The sequence below is a fragment of the Penaeus vannamei genome, chromosome 18 (genome assembly GCF_042767895.1).
Source record: "Penaeus vannamei isolate JL-2024 chromosome 18, ASM4276789v1, whole genome shotgun sequence".
In the NCBI taxonomy this organism is placed as follows: Eukaryota; Metazoa; Arthropoda; class Malacostraca; order Decapoda; family Penaeidae; genus Penaeus; species Penaeus vannamei.
In genome coordinates, this window is record NC_091566.1 from 8,283,378 (window position 1) to 8,306,843 (window position 23,466).

Here is a 23,466-nt window from a genome sequence, read left to right on the forward strand (position 1 = left end):
CCCACCACCTCCCTCCTTTACTCCCTCCCCCCACCACCTCTCTCCCCTTCTCCCTCCCCCCACCACCTCTCTCCCCTACTCCCTCCCCCCACCACCTCTCTCCCCTACTCCCTCCCCCCACCACCTCTTCCCCCTACTCCCTCCCCCATCACACACACACCTACTCCCTACCCCCACCACCTCTCTCCCCTACTCCCTCCCCTATCACATCTCCCCCCCCCCTACTCCTTCCCCCCACCACCTCCCTCCTTCACCCCACCACCTCTCTCCCCCACTCCCTCCCCTATCACATCTCCCTCCCCCACCACCTCCCTCCCCCATCACACAACCCCACTCCCTCCCTCCCTACCACCTCTCTTCCCTACTCCGTCCCTCCCCCTACTCCCTCCCCCCACCACCTCTCTCCTCCACTCCCTCTCCCATCACACACACCCTACTCCATCTCCCCTACTCCCTCCCCCCACCACCTCTCTCCCCCCACTCCCCCCCTCCAACAGTCAACGAGGAGAACGACGAGTGTCCCAAGGTGCTGCGCGTGTTGGAGAAGATCGACGACGAGGCGGCCGAGTACGGGATCCAGCTGGTGAAGATGAACGACAGACTCATGGCCAAGAAGTACGGCTTCAGGAACCCCCCGGGACTCGTGTACTTCAGGAAGGGCAAGCACATCAAGTACGAGGGTGAGTAAAAGGGGTGGTGGGGTGGGGGGGGTGAGGGGGGGGAAGTGGGGAGGTGGAAAGGGGGTTGGGGGAGGGGGAGGGTGGGGGTGGAGGAGGTGGTGGAAGAGTGGAAGGTGGAGGTGGAAGAGGGGAAGGTGGGGGTGGAGGTGGAGGGGGGGGGGAAGGTGGAGGTGGTGGTAGAGGAGGAGGTAGAAGAGGTGGAGGAGGGGAAAGTGGAGGTTGTGGTAGAGGAGGAGGAGGAGGTGGAAGAGGATAATGAGGAGGTGGAGGTGGTGGTAGAGGAGGAGGTGGATGAGGGGAAGATGGAGGTTGAGGAGGTAGAGGTGGAAGATGATAATGAGGAGGTGGATGTAGAGGAAGAGGAGGAGGAGAAGGAATAGGAGGAGGATGGGGGTAGATGTGGAGATGGAAAAGAAGGGTTGGGGAAAGACAGAAGAAAGTGGGCAGGTGGAGGAGGCGATAGTGTAAAAAAACAAGGATCTAGGAGGAAGACGGAATAAGGATAGATAAGATGATATATAAAAGGAGAGGTGAGAGTATCTACTTACATTTACCTGCACGTACACACACACACACACACGCACACACACACACGCACACACGCACACACACACACAAACACACATAACCCCAGCTATCAAGAACCATATCAGGTGCCCACCATCCCCCATCTCCCCCCACCCATTGACCTTGACCTTGACCCAGCGCCCTCCTTCTGCAGGTGACCTCTACGACGACGAGGACGTGCTGGACTGGCTCACGGCCCCCGAGAACATGGAGCTCAACGACGCCATCGAGAAGGTCAACAGGAAGATGTTCGAGAGGATCAAGCAGACCACAGACTATCTGGCCGTCTTCTTCTGTGGGTTTTTAAGATGTTTTGGTTTTCTTTGCTCTCCTGCTCTCCGTTTTTTGTTTTTTTATGTTTTTTATGTTCTTGTCTCATGTTTCTATTTTTTTGTTTGTTGGATATTTATCAGTCTGTTTTGTGTTTTTGTATTCTTTATTTTTTTTCCAAACGTCTTATTTAGTTTCTATGTGTTTCATTTTTTCTTTCTTTGATTATTTATCAGTGTGTTTTGTGTTTTTGTATTCTTTATTTTTTCCTAAATGTCTTGTTTAGTTTCTTTATGTTTCTTTGTCTCATTCTTGTATTTTTTCTTTCTTTAATTAATTATTCATTTAGTTTGTACTTCTGTATTATTCTTAATTTTCCCCCAAAGGTCTTGTTTAGTTTCTGTTTCTTTGTCTCATTCTTGTATTTTTTCTTTCTTTGATTATTCATTTATTTTGTGATTCTGTATTTTTTCTATTTCTTCCTAGATGTCTTGTTTAGTTTCTCTGTTTCGCTTTCTTGTGTTTTTATCTGCATTTGTCTCATTCGTTGATGAATTTTCACTCTCTCTCTTTTTGTTTATGATTTCTTCCATCCTCGTTTTCGTTATTTGACTTACATCTGTTTCTTCTTATCATTATTTAACTAATCATTTGCACTACATATATGGACGATCAGTGGGTATTACATTTCATATTTTCTTTCTTAGACAAAAAAAAAATCAATACAGATATTAATAAAAAAAAAAAAACAATCTAATGATGCATAATAACAAAAATATAATCAAATACAATAAAAACACCATTACCCCCCCCCCCATGAGGCATAAAATCACCCCCGCCCCCCTTTCTTCCCGCAGACGCCGAAGAAGGCTGCAAACAGTGCCAGAAGGTCCTGGCCGAGCTGGAGAACATCGACGACGAGGCCGACGCCAACGGGATCGACTTCGTGAAGATCGACGACTCCCAGCTGGCGAAGGAGGTCGGCGTCTTCGCTCTCCCGGCCATCGTCTTCTACCGCGCAGGCTCCGAGGAACCCATCATCTACGCCGGTGCGTGGGCCTTCTTCGGGAGGGGGTGGTGGTGGGGGGGGGGTGGAGGGTGAAGTCTTTTCTTGCATAATTTAAAGTTTTCTTATTCTTCTCTTTATTCTACTAGTTCTTTTTCTTCTTATTATTTATAATTATTCGTCTTTTTTATTTTCTTCCTTCGCTTCTAATTTCTTTTTCGTATTTTTCTTCTTCTTCTTCCTCATCATCAATAAATGCAATAGTATTAGCTCTACTCTTGCCTCTCTTCTCTTCTTCATTTATTCATTACTCTTCAAATCTCGCCTTCTTGTTTATTTTCCTTCTTCTCCTTCGTCATCTAGAAGAGGAAAGAAAGAAAAAAAAAAATAAGCTTCTCTGTTGTACATAGCGGGCCAAAGCTTTTGTCATTGTGATTTTGCACTTGCTATTATTCTTCATAATAAGACATACAGATAATTACAAAAACCTCCTTCATTACCTATTATCTATAGCTTTTTAAAATTCGCTATCTGCTTTTCTTCAGCACTCTCTTTCTCTTCTTTTTTTTCTTTACTTACTATTACATCATCATCACCTCATTTAGAACAGTGCATTTTATTAGATGAGTTCCAACGTTTTATAGAAACAATTTATTTGAAAATAGAAAAAATATAGCTCCTGGAGCATTAGGTAGATATATTTTGTATGTAATAACGTAAAAAAATCATGAATGATTACTGATCAATAGTATTTTAACACATATGACTACGTGACTTTAGCGATAACAATAGTTGCATCACTTTTATTCGTCTAGAGCATGTCTATTCAAACATATTTTTTCTTACATGAATACTTTAGTAAAAGGACATAGTGACTTAACATGTAGTCTCAATAAAGTTCTTATTGACTCAGCAACATGACTAATTTCTTTTACAGAAAATATAACAATTACGAGGACTTCATTAGGATAAAAAAAATCATAGGTATTGAGATGAAACCACAAACATGTCTACAATGACCGACTGTTTTGTGTTACTAATGCTGTCATTTCATTTTTTCTCTCTCTCCCAATCGCTGCCTTTCCTTCGCCTTCGTGACCTCGTCTGACCTCAGGTGGTAGGTCACTCCATGGGTCAGGGCGCCGTCCCTCGCCCTCGTATGGATGGTCTTAGTTCAGTTCTCTGTCGCTTGCAACGCCCTGTAGTCAAGATTTCAAGGCCGTTTTTCTCGATGTCTGTACTTGGGATATTTATTTTTCTAACGTGATTTTCACTTTTATAATTCATTGTATGAATTCGTATGCCATGTTTTGTATTGTGAATAGATTTATATTCTGTACATGGGATTTTTTTCTTAATTTAACGTAATTTTGAATTTTATGATTAATCGTATGAATTCCTATGCTATGCTTTATATTGTAAACAAACTGGTATAATACACATATTCCCGAGTATAGCTGTGAGAAATGTGTCTTCATTTGTCTCTATAGCATGCCGTGTTTACCCTTTTCATCCGTTCAGACTGTTCATTTCGGTCAGCGTGTCCGTTCATGCCAAGTGTCAATGGCACTGCCTGACATCATTCCTATGCTCTCTGACATCGACCACCTGTCACGGCGGAGTCTTGGCCGAACGGAGGTCAAGATGGCTGTCCAATTTCCTGAAATGTTGAGAACCCGTTTTCTGTTATGATGAATATGGTTTACCCCTTTTTGTTATGTTTATATTGATTTCTATTCCTGCACGATTCGAATCTGGATTTGCAGTGTTCATGTAGTGCCGTTTGTAAAGCGTTTTACTCATTCTTAGAGATTTCTTTACGTCTCATTGTCCGTTTCTGTGTCTACGAACGAACAGATGGCGCTACGTCAACACTGCAACCAAACCGCAAATGTACCTTCGTGTTAACAAAACTGCCAACTGCGGGCGCTCATTGTCCTATTCTCATTAAAGTCGACTTCTCTGTTCTACCTTCTGTAACAAACGCCCTTATTCAAAGCACGATTCAAGATTTCGCACCAGCACGACCCTCAAGTTCCTTCCCCCTGTGGTTGCCTCCTCTTCGGGCATTTGGTGATCGTTCCCTCATGTGTGGAATTCATGACGAACAGATTGCAAATGGAACAACGAAGGGAAGGGCAAGAAAACACACGAATATGACGAGGGCCTTTTCGCTATTGCTTCGTCAGGGCATACGACGAAGCAATAGCGCTGACCTGCCCTGACGAAGCAATAGCGAAAAGGCCTCCGGCATATTCGTGTTTTCTTGCCCTTCCCTTCGTTGTTCTCGTTCCCTCATGTAATGTTTCTTTGCGGTGTCTTTTTATTTTGGTTTCCGTTCTCCCGTTATCCCGAAACACACGGAAAAGGCCCTTTATTTATTTATTTAGTCGTAAGGTTCCGTTCCTATTCATTCCATATGTCACAGGATGAGTAAAAATATAAGCAAGGATGCATGTGTAGCATTGATCATTATTATAATGCTGTTGTATAACGCACAAAATAAAGTGCTGTAGCATTGTGTCTAATTAGATATCTATTGCACAGTATATATTGGTGCTATTGTAAAAAATCTTGGTAATCCTAAATTTTGTTATTAGTAGCCTTAACCCTTCACTCGTTGTAAACATTTCATGCTGTATAAAGTAGATAAAACAAGACCTGATGCTAAAGTTTACTCCATTACTCATCTTCATTATATAGTTATACTTATTACGAAGTATAATTAAAGAGAAACAAACAAAATAATGCAATAAGAAGCCAATGAGAATAACCCCTTATTACATTTAATCTTAGAAGTTACTCCAAACATAGAGAAAATGCACATGTGATCAACATATCTCCTCATACAAACCCACACAAATAACTATCCTATAGCAACCATAAACATAAGATATAAAAAATATTATCAAACACTAAAAAAACTTCCTGTGACTATTATATTACCATCATAATCATATGTAATATAATTCGTTATCCCTCTCTCTCTCTCTGAATTTCCTTTCGTCGGGGAATAGGCGATATGAAGAACGAGGAGAACCTTCTGTCGTGGCTTCTGACGGAGAAAGACCCAACAGCTGACTTCATCGAGGACATGTATGGAGACGCCCTCTTGAGAGTCATCAGGGATTCAGATGCCATCGCTGTCTATTTCTGTAAGTCTTGTTCAGTTCACGGTTCTGTTTCTACGTCCCTTCTCTTTCTTTCTTTTTTCTTCCTCTCTCCCCCTCTCTCGCTCTCTCTGACTCTCTCTTGCTCTCGCTTTCGGTCTCGCTCTCGCTCTCGCTCTCACTCTCGCTCTCGCTCTCGCTCTCGCTCTCGCTCTCGCTCTCGCTCTCGCTCTCGCTCTCGCTCTCTCTCTCTCTCTCTCTCTCTCTCTCTCTCTCTCTCTCTCGCTCTCGCTCTCGCTCTCGCTCTCGCTCTCGCTCTCGCTCTCGCTCTCGCTCTCGCTCTCGCTCTCGCTCTCTCTCGCTCTCGCTCTCTCTCTCTCTTTCTTTTTCTTTCTCTGTCTGTCTGTCTCTTTCTCTCTCTCGCTCTCTCTCTCTCTCTCTCTCGCTCTCTCTCTCTCGCTCTCTCTCTCTCGCTCTCTCTCTCTCTCTCTCTCTCTCTCTCTCTGTCTCTCTCTCTCTCTCTCTCTCTCTCTCTCTCTCTCTCTCTCTCTCTCTCTCTCTCTCTCTCTCTCTCTCTCTCTCTCTCTCTCTCTCTCTCTCTCTCTCTCTCTCTCTCTCTCTCTCTCTCTCTCTCTCTCATCCCCCCCTCTCTCTCTCTCTCTCTCTCTCTCTCTCTCTCTCTCTCTCTCTCTCTCTCTCTCTATATATATATATATATATATATATATATATATATATATATATATATATATATATATATATCTTTCTCTTTTTCTCCCCTCCCCTCTCTCTCTCTTCCTCATTCCCTTTATCTCTCTTTTAAAATCTATTCCATAATCATTTTTAAAGATTTCAGAACTCGACAAGCAAAATCTTAAATTCTGTGATTAGCATTAACATAATTTTACTCCTGTACATATATTCATTGTACACGCCTGTAAATACTTTGTATGAAAATAATGATACCACCAAAATAAGATTTTTTAAAATTTTACTTTATTTATTTATTTATCTATTATTAGAATTACGTTAATTCTACCGTTATGGTAATACAGATTAATCTGTTACCTGATTCTTGTCGTGAGAAACTATGTTCATTTCTCATATTTTTTTTCTTAATCAGTCAGATTTATGCCATCTGCAAATGGCAAGAGAATCTCTCTTAATCTCCTACGATTTGATAAACTATGCAAATCTATCCATCATTCCATTTTTATCAATCCTGAACGTCTTTGTGACACCAAGCTTATACCCGTCATGTCTGTACTTGCACCTGTCTCATCAATACTTTCATTGATGTCATACTTGCATGTGTGATATCACTCTTACGTTCTGCACCCTCTGACGTCACGATTCTCACTCTGACGTCATGACTCCTCCCACCTCTCCACGGACTTTCCTCGACGTCTTGTCCAAAATCTTACGAGTGTTTCCTCCTGTTTCTCGAAGGGGACCCTGTCTCTTGCGGTTGTCCCGAAACGCCAGTCGAACCCGAGAAGAAAAAGAAGAAGAGGAGGAAGGCAGACGAAGCTGACCAGGAACAAAGTGAAGATCATTTACTTTCTCTTGTTGTTTACAGTATATTCCTTCGCCCTCCCCTCGCCCCTCTGCCTCTCCCCTCCTTTCCCTCTGCCTCACCTTCGCCCAGAGCAGTGTTATTTCACGCCTCTTTGGTCGCCCTTGTAGAAACAGCAGACCCCTCTTGTATTTCCGCCGCAGCACAGCCACACCCTGTAGGAACACGCTACCCGTATGATACCTGACCGTAGTCGTATCGTAGACAAGGCGAAGGAGCTCTTGGAATTACGAAGGGTAACCGAGGAAGAAAAAAAAGTAGTAAAATAAATGAGACTGCGAGTCCCAGTGCTTTCGTATGGCAGTCCAAGGTCTCCTTCTCGTCCCGACGTCGGCCTTTGGCACCTCGTAGGCACATAGACACCTTTAATTATCATTTCTTGGGAGATTTTGTAGTCTTTTTCGTTTTTATCCACATCCACCTGGTAGACATTGTCTCTTCATTCAGTAGACTTGAGAATGACCTCCGTATTAACTCCTGAATCTCCTGAACAGTAGACGTAGTGAGAAGCTTGGACCTTTGAACAGGTGATTTCAGGACATAACCGAGAGCAATTACCTGTTGTAAGATACCTAATAGCTGTAATAGCTTTAGACAGTAATATATAAATCTTCATTTGCTTATGTTCTACACTAGCTGGAGGTAGCACTAGCCACACTAAACACACTACTAGCAATCAAGCTTAGAATTCTAACCAGATCTAGACTGTGTTTGTTTAATACGTTCGGAATTAAATTGTGTAGTCTTGTTTCTATTGTTAGTAATTCTAGTTCTATCATGCCAGTCTTGTCTTGAAATGTTACGTCAGTCCAGTTCAATTTGCAGTCTTCTAGTATTTGTAACATGTCGTAAATTGTGTCATTCATGTCTTGAAATGTTTATTGTACGTCAATCCAGTTCACTTCTCTCTTTTAGTATTCGTAACACTTAGTAAATCTGGCAAATGCCATGTCATGTCATGTTATATGTTGTCTGTCTTTACGCATATTAGCAAAGGCATGTCACCCAAAAGTATGATTATTTTCAATGCTATCTACAAAAGATATTGAGAAAGATTGTTACGTGTTCGTACTATATTCTAAATTATTGTTTGTGAAGAACTATAGTAGTATTAGTTGAACAAAATAGCCTAGTTGCAGAGAGTACAATAGATCAATTAGATTTAAATGGGTGGAAAGTCTTGCTGAATATGAAACTATTATGAATTTGTACTTTGTGAATCGTTCATTGTCTAAACGAGTGTCCTGTGTCACAAGTACATGTTTTCTGGTTACGAGAGAAGCTTTAAGAGAACTTTTGTCTTTTTATATAGAACACTTAGGGGATTGACTCATATGATGCATTTTCATGTTTCTAATGAGCTAATCTTGAGTTTTAGACAATGTCAGAGAGCAGACGCCCCCCCCCCCCGCTTTCGAGTCGTTCACACTCTTGCACCGCCTCAGCAGCAACCGGTGTTCTCGTGCACAGTAGAACGTCCACGCACACGCACACACGCTTCCGTCGCGCACATCCACGCACACACAACCCCCATCTTCTTTCCCTCCCACGATAAAACCGCAAACAAAACGAGAAAATTAATCCGTTTTTCCCTCCCCTCCCCCTCACCCCCGCGACAGACAACGAAGACACCAACGCCTGCAGCACTTGCATGAAGGTCCTGGAGGAGCTGGAGAACATCGACGACGACACGGACAGGATCGGCGTCAAGTTTGTCAAGACCCAAGACGCCAAGGTGGCCGAGCGCTACGGCGTGGTCAGCATGCCGGCGCTGCTGTACTTCGAGCACCAGATCCCGACCGTCTATGAAGGCAAGTCGGGCCGGGCGGAGGATTTCTCTTATATCTATTCTTTATTTTTATGGCTGCTTCATTTCAACTTTTTCTTTTCACACGGTATTGCATTTCTGTTGTTCACGGTGGAGTGTGTGTTGCAGGAGACCTGTTGGCAGAGGAGGACGTCCTGCAGTGGCTCATCCTTCAGAAGACGGAGGACAGGATTGAGACTATCAACAGAAACATGCTGGAGGTCATGCTCGAAGACACTCAGTACCTCGCCGTGTTCTTCTGTGAGTAGCTCCTCCTACGACGACGAAACCGATATTTGCTCATGTTAAACACTTATTGTTATTGTTATTATTGTTATTATTATTACTATTATTATTATTATTATTATTATTATTATTATTATTATTATTATTATTACTATTATCATTATTATTATTATTGGTTTAATTGGTACTTCGTTGTTTAGCTGTAAGTAAGAAGAAGAAAAAATAATCACAGCTGTCAAAAAAAGTCTTATTACAACATTCATGTCCCGGAAGTCCCAAAACCCACGTAAGCTTGATCCCCTCTGCTGACCCCTTTAATCTATCTATCGCCTCTTTTACCCCCCACCCCCACCCCAACACCTCTTTCCTCCCTCCTCTCTCCCCCTCTCCCCCCCTCCAGACAAGCCCAACTGCCGGGCTTGCGATACCGTTCTGGCGGAGTTGGAGAACATCGACGACGAGTGCGACGTCTACGGCATCCACATGGTCAAGATCCAGGACACGCAGCTGGCCAAACGCTACGGCATCAAGACCCTCCCGGCGCTCATCTACTTCCGCAACGGCAACCCGCTCATCTTTGACGGTCAGTGGAACGTTGCTCTGGTTCTGGGGGGGGGGGGATTGGTGGGGAGGGAGGTGGAGGAGGAGGGGACTGGTGGGGAGGGGGACTGGTCGAGAGGAGAAGGAGGTGGATGAGGAGGGGACTGGTGGGGAGGGAGGTGGTGGGGGAAGGGGATTGGTAGGGAGGGAGGTGGAGGTGGAGGGGACTGGTGGGGAGGGAGGTGGAGGGGACTAGTGGGGGTGGAGGTGGAGGAGGAGGGGACTGGTGGAGAGGAGAAGGAGGTGGATGAGGAGGGGACTGGTGGGGAGGGAGGTGGACGGGGAGGGGACTGGTGGGGAGGGAGGTGGACGGGGAGGGGACTGGTGGGGAGGGAGGTGGTGGGGGAAGGGGATTGGTGGGGAGGGAGGTGGAGGTGGAGGGGAGGAGAAGGAGGTGGAGGGGACTGGTGGGGAGGAGGAGGGGAAGGGGACTGGAAGCGAAGGAAAGGAAGTGAAGGGAAAGCAAGGGAATATAAGATAGAAAGAGAAAGGAATAGGGTGAAGGGCGGGGAAGAGTGAAGAGGGGAAGGGAAAGAAATGATAGGGAAAGGGAATGGAAGAAGATTGAGAGAAAATGATAGGGAAGGAAAGGTAAAAGAGGGAAGGAAAGGGATAGTGAAGGGAAGAGAAGATCTGATAATCCTTCAAGTTTTTCTTTACGGGGATAGAGTGTGTGTGTGTGTGTGTGTATGTGTGTGTGTGTGTGTGTTTGGTTATAGCTACAATAATTTGAAGTAAATAAATGTGCAACGGCAGGCTATGATAAGACCTTTCAATCTTCTTGTTTTCATAACCGAGTATACTATATAAAAATGTCTTATCGTTTCAAAAAGTCAGGAAAGTTAATTAGGTTTACTGGGAAGAGAAGATTATGTCTAATATGCAATTTATTTCAGATTCATAACCTGTTATTTCTTTCAGCTGTTTTACGTATTTCTGACCAGACGAATATTAATATCTGATCAGCAAGGTCTAAATACTCGTCCCGGAAGTAGCAAAAGACTAATTACTGTCTATTGTTTCAATCCGCGGATTAAATAAGTTGGAATACTTTCCTCGGTGCAGGAGACAGTAAATCTACATCACTGATAGTGACCAATGAAAAAAAGAAAGAAATAAAAAGAAAAGAAAAAGAAAAATATATATATATATATAATTGCTTAATTAATCATTTCAAAACCATTTAATTATATTTTTCATATCTGCCTTTTACATATATTTCATACACAGAAACGAATCTTCAAGCGATCCCATCCCAGATTCCTTTCAGATTTTTTCCCTTGATTAAATATATACATCTTAGAGATTAAAGACTTGGAGAAGGAGAGCACGTACAAGGCATGACGTCATCCACAGTGTGAGACCCAAGCCACGTATCCCCGAGGCTGTAAACAGAGGCTCATAATTCCTGTTCCTCACAACACACAGTTTCCTTTGGCATCCGGAAAAAAACAGTGAACACAAGACTTCATCTTTTATTACAGTTTTCTTTTCTCCCTTTTTTAAAAATTTAGAATGGCGTTAAGGAGCTAGAATATTGATTTTTTCCTATTAGAGCATTGCATATAGTTGGCCTGAAAAAAAGCATCAGATTTCTGCACGAGATGAATCGATTTTTCATTTTTTCGTAGGCTTGAATCCTAAATTTTTTTGGATAGATTTATTTGCACTTCCTTTATCAATATATACTCCATTTTATCATTCGTCCGTTTCTATTGTCTCTTTTCATTTTTCTACCTTATCATTTTTTCATGAAATATTCCTTTAACACCTAAGTACATGCGTTTATAAGAATATGTATGAGCATGCCAGTACCCAGTCTTCAAAACACTTAGCACTTCGCTCAGTACTTCCTTTCGTTTAATCCAATACTAAATTTAAATTGACCATAAATCAATTGCGAATAGACAACATAATAAATAATGGAATAATAAATAATGGAAAGAAGCTAAAATCTGCAAATCCTGGAGACAAAGTCACGAATGCAAAATAACTTGGCGACCGTTTCCCCCAGATAACCTCTTTGACGAAGATGCTCTCTATGATTGGTTTACTGACGACGCGAATCGAGAGCTCGATGATGAGATCGAAGACATTAACTCCAATATGTTGGAAACAGTATTAAACGAAGATAATTTTGTCGCTGTCCTGTTCATAAGTAAGCCAAGTGTGTGGCCCCTCCCTTGGTTCCGTTTTTTTTCACTGGTCCCCCCTAAAAAAGTTTCCGAACCCCGTTTTCTTTTTTTTCTTCGTTTTTATTATTATTGTTTTTTTCCTTCACTGATACGTTACATTGTTTTCTTCAGATGATCTCGTCTCAGTGGGCACAGATGTGCTGGAATGGCTCTCTGATGAGGAAACTCGTAAATTGGATGATGATATCGAGGAAGTCAATGCGAATATGCTTGACTTTATATTAGCGACTAATCCATACGTTGCTGTTATATTTACGGGTAAAATTTGCTTCTGAAGCAAAAATGTGGATTGAGAAGAATGACCCCCCCCCTTCCCCCCTCAATTAAGCAACACCTGACGCCCAAAGAAGAAAAGAAAGCAAGAACATACCATATTATTTCGTTCCTTTGTCCCTTTTTATACCAAACTGCAACACATTTTGATGTTCTACCACCCCGTGCTATTTTTCGTTCTTTATGGAAACGGCACATACTTTTGCAAAATATTACCCGCCCCCCTATTTTTATTTTCCTCTTTCCACAACGCATGAAAACACATTTTTTTCGTTTTCATCTACTTGTTCTTTTCCCACCTGGACGTCGCCATGTGACCTATTTCCGCCGCCCACCTTTCCCCAGGTGATCTGAGCGTGGAGTCGAGTGTCTACGAGTGGCTAATTGATGATGACAATCGCGAATTGCAAGGCACTATTGAGGAGGTCAATAGGGCTATGCTCAAACGCTTAATTGAATATAACCCGTTTGTCGCTGTCGTCTTTATAAGTAAGAAGGGATATGTTCAACAAAGAAGGATTTCTACGTAATGTTTGGCGGCTACACCCTTTGTACTGATACGCACACAGTAGTAGCATTTTTTTTCCTGTAGTCTAAACAAAGTAAAAAAAAAATGCGTAGAGGGATTTATAAAGGCTTTGGAAAAGACAAGAAGATCCATGCACATATTTTCACTTGAGTTTTCCCTTACCAATTCCGTTGAGCATGTTGTGCACTGAGGTGTTCCCGCTGTGTGATGGCGTTTCCTTGTGTGATGGATGGGCATGTTTGCCTTTTTTTAAGTTGCCTCTTTTGATACTGACGAGTCTCCAGAATGACCATTTAATTCTATTGACACCAAACCGCTCAACTACCCCCTTTGAAACCGAGGACATAGCATGTATTTTAGTTTACCCACCACTGTTCACACCACGTTTCCCATTTTCTCATTCAGGTGAAATAAAGAGTGGGAATTTTCTCTTGGAATGGTTGAGTGACGATGACAATCGGGAATTAGTTGACGAAATTGAGCACGTAAACCCTGCCATGCTGGACCAACTTGTTGCACAGTCGACCTATTTGGCCGCCTTGTTTTGTGAGTACTTGAAAAAGAAAGTATCTTTGCATACCATTCGCTCTCAGTTCCGCAGCTGAAGTAAACGGTACAAGCTTCTTTGCAGACCTTCCTTTTGTATTTAAATTCCGTGCTCTCTCCTTTTCCGAAATAAGGAAATAAATCATCTTAACTTCCGTGTGAGATGCATGACGTTCATTCACAGCATGGCATTTTAGACCTTTCACCTCTCGTTGATGTAAAAAATTCATTCCTATTTTGTATTTCATCAACTTTTCAGGTTCTGCAAATGGCAGAGCTCCGTTTGTGTTTCCATTTTTTTTTTTTACGTTTATTTTTACCCGCCGCCATATTTTTATTTTGTTTAAATGGCAGTGTATCTAAAATCCCTCCACATATTACCCTAAATACCCTAAAAACGCCAATAAATGTTATCTAACCTCTTTTTGTTCACGCATTCCTCTTCCTTAATCTCCCCCCCACCCCACCCACCCCCACCCCCCCAAAAAATGCTGGGATTCACGATTTCTTTTAGCATTCCGCTATTTTCTTTTTTCTTCTTAATTTGACGTTTAATTTGCTATTTTGGTTTTGTTCTTTTTTTATGTTATATAGGAGATATGCAGAACGAGGTTAGTGTGCTGGAATGGCTGACTGATGATGAGAACCGGGAGTTGGACGGAGAAATCGAGGCTGTTAATGTTAGGATGCTAAAACGCCTCATGGATGAGTCTCCCTTCATTGCCGCTTACTTCTGTAAGTAAAGAAAACGAGAGAGATCGTAGAGCTATTGGAGAAATATTGGAGAAATATCACCCTACACAAGTCGACCAAAAACAAAAAGAAAAAAAACGAAAAAAAAGACGTTTTCTCGTATTGTTCCGTGCAAGAAAGGGAGAAGCTAGAAGCACCTCTCGCTCGTTCTCACTTTAGATTGTTCGCTGTCACAATGTATCGACCAAGACCAGAAGACTGAAGGGGCTTGCCAATCTGGTGGTTGCGGTTCTGTCTCGTTTTACTTCGTTCTCTTCTTCTTTCTCTTCTATTGGCTTCTTCTATCTCTTTGTTTTCGTGTGTCTTTCATGTTCTTACACTGTCGCCTCCCACCTCTTTTCTTTCTAAAACTTTAGTCTTCTTATCCTTCCTCATCTTTTCTTTCGTAGTTGTTTGTGTTTTTCTCCTTCCTCTTTTTCCTTAATGCTTCGTCTTCTTCATGTTCGTATTTTTCTTCTTTTTGTTCCTTCTTATTTTGTTCTTCATCTTCTGTTTTTTTTCTATGTCTATTCCTTCTTTGCCGTATTATTATTATTATCATTATTATTATTATTATTATTATTATTATTATTATTATTTAACTTCAGTTGAATGCCGTCGAAATTTCGTTTTTGATTCTGAATCTACCACTCTATATATAAAAAAAAAAAAAATTGTATCATCAGTCAGATAGATAACTTGAATCATCAGTCTTCAGACAAACGTCTCCACTGTCACCAATTTTATTTTCGTTTTGATATCCTTTTTTTTTCTCTTCCTATTTTGAGAAAAGACGTGGTGACCAAACTCCAAACACCAAGTTTTGACTCGAACCTTCATCCAATGTCAATAATACTGCAACTTTATTTAATGTGTTTTTTTTATTCGTGTATTTTTTTTTTATTTTTTTTAGCGTTCTCGTTTGTCCTTTCCCGCAAAATTAACGTAGCCAGCCTCTCCTATAACCTTGAAAAAAAATAACAATTAATATCCCATCTAAAATATACCCAGAGAGAGATATAAAGTAAATCTGCCAGCATGAGAGATTTCCCCAGATTTGAACCCCAGATTGGCAGTCCTACAACCCAGTGACCGATACACTTGTGTTCAGTGTGTATCAACCCACACAAAAACCGATAATCACTTGCCTACACTTGTAACCAGCCTGTCCTTCCCCCCCTTAGACTGTGCCTCTTTGGTCCTAGCGAGAAAGATTGCCAGTAGTGTGCAGTTGATTGGGTATAGAAGGATATAATAGAATGATAGAATAGCGGTTTCAAAATCTCGAAAAACAGAAGCTCCAGTTGATCGGCATTAGCACCTTGAATTTACGGTTCCTCAGGCGGATAGTTATTATTTTTTTCACAAGTTCACCCTCTTGCGAAGCTGTAATTTTCATCCTCCCCGTTTTCTATATATCACCTGGATGTAAAACATTTACCTTTATTTTCACATTTATATTAATTTGCTGCTTTTTTTATTTACTAACACATCACCCCACTGTTTGCTAGACCGTAGACCTATTATTTTGTATCCTCTTACAGTCCCTATGCTGAAAATAGATGCATGTTATTTTGTATTTTTTATAGATACAGCTTTGGAGAGAGTGTCGAGTGAGTATTGTTTATTTACTATTGTAGTGTAGCTAAATATTAAACCATGGATGCTATCATCTTTTGTGACTATAGTATGAGATATACACACAGATTTACTGAATACGCATTATGATTATATATACATATATATATGTATATATATACATATATAGATATACATCTGTATATATATACTTATATATATATATATATATATATATATATATATATATATATATATATATATATATATACATATGTACTTGTATGGTTAAATATATAGACATATACACATATGAGTATATGCACTTAGTAAGTCCGTAAATCAAGAAAAAGTATGTAGCCTGGATGAACATGATATTTCAAAATAATCCATATATATGATATTACATCTTATTGTACAAAAAAAGAAAAAGAAGAAAAAGGCTGGCTCACATTATAAAAATTTCAACATCAAGATGCAAGTTAATATTGGTTTTGAATTTATGAATTGCTTCGTCAATGAACTTGATAGAACACAAACTTTAAGAGCGCTTTGAAGTTGTCGGTAAATGATAATGAAATGTGGGTTGTTGTCCCGTAGAGTTTTGTCCCAGGCTTCTACTTTTTCTGATCTGAAGTGTGAATTTAAGCTCCCAGTGTCATATGGCTGTAATCTGTGACATGACTCAGCCTCATATCAACATTTAGTTTAAGAAAACATTAGACAAGTAGATACTTTACGATGGAGAATGTCAAATCTGACAATTTTGCGGTGCCATAGAGTATGTATGTCGCTTTTGCTTTCATCTAAAACCTTTTACAAACTCATTTCTATTTTCCTCTTTTGACCCACGCCCTTCCTGTCCTTATATCATGTACCTTATCTTCCTTATCAACCTCTCCCTTATATTCAGCAAAGACATGCACTACCTGTGGATCGAAAACACTACCGCAATATTGTCACTCATACAAACCCAGAGATTAGGTTATTAATGATCAGACCATAAAATCCCAATTCAGTAGTATTTTAATAAATTATCCAAACTCTAAATGATCAAAATTAGTACAAAATTGGTACATAATTGGTAGAAAACGAATTAATCAATGCGTAATAGGCTTTAATCGTCGTTTTTCCCGATTTCCTCCCCCCCTCTTCGCCACGAAAGACGAAGACGACTGTGCGGACTGTGAACAGGTCTTGCAAGAACTCGAGAACATCGACGACGAGGTGGACATGTTCGGTGAGTTCGGTTCGGTCTCTCTCTCTCTCTCTCTCCCTCTCCTTATATATCTGGCTATTTCTCGTTTTCTCCCTCTCTCAAGTCTTGCCCTCTCCCCGCACTCCCTCTCTCTTTCTCTTTTTCTATGCCTGTTTGTTGATCTCCTTGCCCGCTACTCTTTCTCTCTCTCACTCTAACCCCTCTCTCTCTCTCTCTTCTCTTCTTTTCTCTTATATATATACATATATGTATATATATATATATATATATATATATATATATATATATATATATATATATATATATATATATATACATATATATATATATATATATATATATATATATATATATATATATATATATATATATATATATATATATATATATATATATATATATATATATATATATATATATATATATATATATATATATATATATATATATATATACATATATATCCCTATCCCTCTCTTTCCACCCCCGTTCCTCTTTCGACCCTGTTTACCAACATGAATAAAGCGAAAAGAAAATCACTGCTTGCCTTCCCGACCCTTTTTTCCCCTCCGACGCCGTGTCTCCTTCGCACAATAATCAAGACATGCCCTCCCGATGTTGCAGGCATTGATTTCGTGAAGATCAATGACCCAGATGCCGCCCAGAGGTTCAACATCCTGCACACGCCCGCCCTCGTCTACTTCCGGAAGAAGACGCCCCTGGTATACGACGGTTGGTATTTTCACTCTTTTCGTATTTTATTTTTGTTTTGCTTGTTCTGTTGATTTATGTTGTTTTGTATTTTTGGTATTTCAAAAAATGGTTATCTATTTATTCATAAGGGTTCATAATCAAATCATTTTCTGGCCTTTGCTCTGTATTATTGTTTTATTTTGGATGCATGTGTGTATTTGTTTGTTTGTTTGTGCGTGTGTGTGTGTGTGTGTCCGTATGTGTGTGTGTATGTGTGTGTGTACATATATCTATACATATATTCATATATATAATTATATGCACACACACACACACACACACACACACAGAGGTGTGTGTGTCTGTATGTATATATATATATATATATATAGATATATATATATATATATATATATATATATATATATGTGTGTGTGTGTGTGTGTGTGTGTGTGTGTGTGTGTGTGTGTGTGTGTGTGTGTGTGTGTGTGTGTGTGTGTGTGTGTGTGTGTGTGTGTGTGTGTGTGTGTGTGTATGTATATGTATGTAAATGTATATATAAATAAATATATATATATATATATATATATATATATATATATATATATATATATATATGTGTGTGTGTGTGTGTGTGTGTGTGTGTGTGTGTATGTGTGTGTGCGTGTGTGTATGTGTGTGTGCGTGTGTATATATATATATATATATATATATATATATATATATATATATATATATATATATATATATATATATATATATATGTATGTATATATATATATATATATATATATATATATATATATATATATATATATATATATATATATATATATATATATATATATATATATATATATATATATATATATATATATATATATATATATATATATATATATATATATATATATATATATATATATATATATATATATATATATATATATATATATATATATATACATATACACACACTTCCTAAGACGCTTCCTCAAGGCCATTCGTAACCTCCGCCTTCTCGCCTTCCCCGCAGGTGACCTCTTAGACGAGGAGAAAGTGTTTAACTGGCTGACCTCTCAAGATGTGTTCGAGATCAAGGACGAGATCGAGGAAGTGAACAGGAAGATGCTCGAGAAACTGCTGGACGAGAACGACTTCGTGGCCGTGTTCTTCTGTGAGATAATTTTCTCTTTTTTTTAGTTTTTTGTTTGCTTTCTCTTTGTTTCTTTCAGTTTGTTCGGTGATTTTCTTTCTCTCTCTCTCTCTTTTCTCTCTCTATCTCTCTTTATTTCTCTCTCTCTCACACGCTTTCTCTCTCTCTCTCTCTCTCTCTCTCTCTCTCTCCCTCTCTCTCTCTCTCTCTCTCTCTCTCTCTCTCTCTCTCTCTCTCTCTCTCTCTCTCTCTCTCTCTATCTATCTATCTATCTATCTATCTCTATCTCACTTGCCAGTCACTCTATAAGATGTTATAATGAAAATATAGTAAACATGCTCTTCACTCCTCTCTATACTTAGATAATCCAAACCGACATATAAACTTGTACACACACACATACATACATAAACACAATACACATTCATACACACCAAATACCAGATCCCCATTCACAACCTCCCACCCACACCACACACCACCACCCACACCCACACGCCCACCACCCACACGCCCACACAACCCCCTCCACAAACGCGCGAGACCCAACCGACGCCCTGCCCTTTTCCTCACGCCACGCCCTCCTCCGCCAGACGAGGACAACCCCAAGTGCGAAGAAGTCCTCACGGAGTTGGAGAAGATCGATGACGACACGGACGACCTGGACATCACCTTCGTCAAGATCAGGGACACGCGGTACGCCAAGAAGTACGGCATTCAGAAGCTCCCCGCCCTGGTCTACTTCAGAAGGAGGTTCCCGAGCATATACAGAGGTGTGTGGGTACAGAATTAGGGATAAGGGTAGATAAAGGGATAAGTAGATGAAAGGTGTGTGGGTACATAATTAGGGATAAGGGTGGATAAAGGGATAAGTAGATGAAAGGTGTGTGGGTACATAATTAGGGATAAGGGTGGATAAAGGGATAACTAGATGAAAGGTGTGTGGGTACATAATTAGGGACAAGGGTGGATAAAGGGATAAGTAGATGAACAGAGGTGTGTGGATACAGAATTAGGGATAAGGGTGGATAAAGGGATAAGTAGAGGAACAGAGGTATGTGGCTACAGAATTAGGGATAAGGGTGGATAAAGGGATAAGTAGAGGAACAGAGGTATGTGGATACATAATTAGGGATAAGGGTGGATAAAGGGATAAGTAGATGAAAGGTGTGTGGGTACAGAATTAGGGATAAGGGTGGATAAAGGGATAAGTAGATGAACAGAGGCATGTGAGTACAGAATTAGGGATAAGGGTGGATAAAGGGATAAGTAGATGAAAGGTGTGTGGGTACATAATTAGGGATAAGGGTGGATAAAGGGATAAATAGAGGAACAGAGGTGTGTGGGTACAGAATTAGGGATAAGGGTGGATAAAGGGATAAGTAGATGAAAAAATAGGGAAATGAATGAGTAAGCAATGAGTAAGATAGATAGATTCGATGTACAAAAAGATAACGGGGATTTATCTAGCTTTAATTTCTAATTAATACTATTCATATCCGTTTATGTGCAATGGGTTTAATATCCTACGAAACAGGATTATAAAATTTGAATATGATAAACACCTGAGAGGACAATTAGAGAAGATTGAATACTATTTTCACAGTACAATTTTATTAGATTGGTTAATACAAGCAAATAGCATACAAGATCGTGCTTTTTATATGGTGTCTATATATTCTTGGTTGTCGATATGAATCATCAGTTGTTCATAATGTTATCATTATAGTTAGCATTATCTTTTAACATGGTCGTCAGCATCTTTGTTGTTATCATTTTGGGTATTAATATCATATCATCATTATTATCTTCATTAGCATCATTGTTATTATTGTAGTGCTTGCTGTAATTATTATTATCATTCTTATATCTATTGTTATTGCCATGGATCTTATTCTTTTATGATTATGGTCATCTGCCCTATTACCATTGTTCCTATTTTCATTTTCATTTTGTAACCACCATCATCACTATCACTGCCACGGTCATTACACAGCAGTATTAATCATCACCATTAATCCCTTAAACTGACCTCGCCTCCTGCCTCGCCCACTCCAGGAGACCTCATGGTGGAGGACGAGGTGCTGGAGTGGCTGCAGAAGAACCGGTTCAAGCATCCGGAATTGAACCTCTTCATGTACGCCACTGGAGCCATCACCTTCGCGTTCATCATGTACACTTTCTTCCTCATTTTCTGCTTCAAGACCCCACACCAGAAGGCCGCGTGATCACGTCTGCCCAGCTAGATCTATCTGAATGAAATTTAAGTCTTTTTTTTTAGTTTTTTCGGTTTGCGTACGATCGTTATTGCTGTTTATTTATTTATTTTCTGAAGATATCAAAGCATATCAGATTGCTGCGACTTAGGTGGTTGTGTTCTATAGCTGTGGGGGATGGAGGACAGGAGCGACTTACAATGGATGTGAAGTAACACTATATTCATATTCACGCAACCTGAAGGATCTGAAGGAAACATCATTTCACTAATCATGACTAATGGAAATGAAAAAAAATGAGTCCAGTCGTGACCGTTTCATGAGGAAACTCTTAATTGTGATGAAATTCACGACATACGTATTTTGGACCATAGACGAAAAGAAAAGATGTATTGTCAGTCAAGGGGAAATCTAGATGCAATGTTGTGATGTTTTCAGTGCTCAATAACAAGCGATTTCCTAAACAATGTGATAGCTTAGCATGTGCGTGCTCGAACAGGGCAGTAAAAGTACCTCACTGACTTGGAACTCTCACTGCCCATTCGGTCTCACAATGTCAGCAAACGAAAACAAAACAAAACAAAACAAAAAAAACATTTTAAACAATGACCATACAGCCACAGTGAACTGCTTCAAACCTCTGGGTCAAATCACATAATAGAAATCCACACGAATTGATAAAGAAGAAGATAAATACATAGATGTATCATCTATCGCGGCACTGTTTAGACAAATCAGATTCACTGTGGCTGAAAAATAACACTAATGCCTTGCTAATGCTAACGTTATGGAGTAAGGCCGAATAGAATCGAGAAAGCGCCGTTCTTTTGCGCTTGCCGCGTGAGGGGGCGGGCGCTCTCCAGTCTGGCGTGTGTCCGGGGCGCTGTGAGACTCGTCTTTTTCACTCGTCTTATTCATACACTCCTACGCCCTTCTCCTGTTCCATCCTCCTTCATCTTTTTTTCATCCTTTTCTATGACTCCCCCCCCCCCTGGTCTCCCCCCTGGCTTTGACTGATGGCTTTTACCGCGAAGGGGATTCACAGCGAAATCCTGGAGACCTGGGAAGTATTGGTGTAAATTTACAGAATATTCTAGATTCAAAGTTCTTCATCTAAGAAAAGGGTCAGGAGTTTTGTTTTCTATTGAAGAAAGAAAAGTGTTACAGGCATGAATGGCATCCCTTTACTTTTTTATACTCTCTGCCATGGGTTTAACCAATAGAAATCAGTCAGAACTGGCCTGTTGTATTTCTCCTTTCCATTTCAGTGTTGGTAGCGTGTCTGTTATGTGTACAGTGTTAAAAAGAGTCCAGCGTCTTATATATAACTATTTCTGCCATAGACATATGGGGATTCTTTTGATGTTCCTATGTTCGCTGTGACTCTGTACCTTGTTCGTGTATAAGGCATTTACGCAAACTTGTTTCTTACACTAAACTCATGAAATGTTTCCGTCTGTGAAGTGGAGGAAGTGGACTGTAATACCCTCCAAGTGTAGCATGACATAACGGAATGACAGAATATTTAGAAGTGCTGATTTGATGAGATTTTTTGTATATGCATTCACATATATCTCTAAACTAAAATTAGTTGTATAGCTAGCATCACCTCCTTCACAGACAGAATTTAAAACCGTAGTGATAAACAATGTTATCCTTTGTTACATGTAAAGTTCTTCTTCTTTAACCTGTATAACCTTTTATAAGCATTTTAAGCAAGACGACACACAAGTACACTCTTCTCTGGAAGACGAGTTACAATGGTGATTGTTAAGTACTTAAGAATGTTACTTAAGACTGTTACTGCGCAATGTTAGCGTCGTGAGAAGTAGAGATGTCCGTCCGCTAGTGCTCTCTGCTGCTGCTACAGTTAATTGCATATTTATTCGTTATTCATATCTCAAATAATGTTTTACACTTGAGCTTTCTTAGCTTTTTTTAATACTCAATATTTTGTGATGTTATAACAACGTTTCTCGCAGAATCAATGGATGTCTGGTAGAGTTTTTTGAGATAGCTACTGCTGTTATAATATTAACTTTTGATAGAAGTTATAAACGCAAATATTTTATGAAGTAAATGCGTTCTCCATAGCACCAGGTGTAAATAGAATTGCAGTTCAGTAAATTTTTAGTCATACCTATAAAATCACCTGTAAAAGTAACTAAACAAAATGAAGTCAGAACTTGTCTTCCACTCGGACTAAGGAATAGTATATGACACAGTTCCTAGACCCAGTTCCCTTTCCTACGTGTCCGCTCGAAGCTTCCCCTTTCCCCTCACTCTACCGTAGCCAATTCTACCGGTATATCTTCCTTCATATTTCGTTTATCTACTGCCATCTTTTCTGACCCCGCTCCCCTTGTTCACACAGCTAGACTTTTGGCTAACATAGTGGTAAAATACGCAATGTTCTGTACATTCTGACTTCCATGTATAATAAAGAAATATTTGCTATGACGGTGTT

General features: G+C 40.1%; 1 protein-coding gene across 1 annotated transcript in view; it reads left to right on the forward strand.

Moving 5' to 3' along the window:
• The window catches only part of hlk (hulk), a 99,228-nt gene extending 75,772 nt beyond the window's left edge, over positions 1-23,456 (forward strand). Inside the window, exons 23-36 of the mRNA XM_070132823.1 lie at positions 498-680; positions 1,402-1,542; positions 2,375-2,566; positions 5,541-5,678; positions 7,083-7,178; positions 8,829-9,020; positions 9,146-9,277; positions 9,663-9,845; positions 12,169-12,315; positions 16,881-16,955; positions 17,559-17,666; positions 18,664-18,804; positions 19,377-19,556; positions 20,842-23,456. Coding sequence (XP_069988924.1) covers positions 498-680; positions 1,402-1,542; positions 2,375-2,566; positions 5,541-5,678; positions 7,083-7,178; positions 8,829-9,020; positions 9,146-9,277; positions 9,663-9,845; positions 12,169-12,315; positions 16,881-16,955; positions 17,559-17,666; positions 18,664-18,804; positions 19,377-19,556; positions 20,842-21,011 — 2,078 coding nt within the window. The 3' untranslated portion in view covers positions 21,012-23,456. The remainder of the gene's footprint in view (positions 1-497; positions 681-1,401; positions 1,543-2,374; positions 2,567-5,540; positions 5,679-7,082; positions 7,179-8,828; positions 9,021-9,145; positions 9,278-9,662; positions 9,846-12,168; positions 12,316-16,880; positions 16,956-17,558; positions 17,667-18,663; positions 18,805-19,376; positions 19,557-20,841) is intronic.
• Positions 23,457-23,466: the final 10 nt, after the last annotated feature.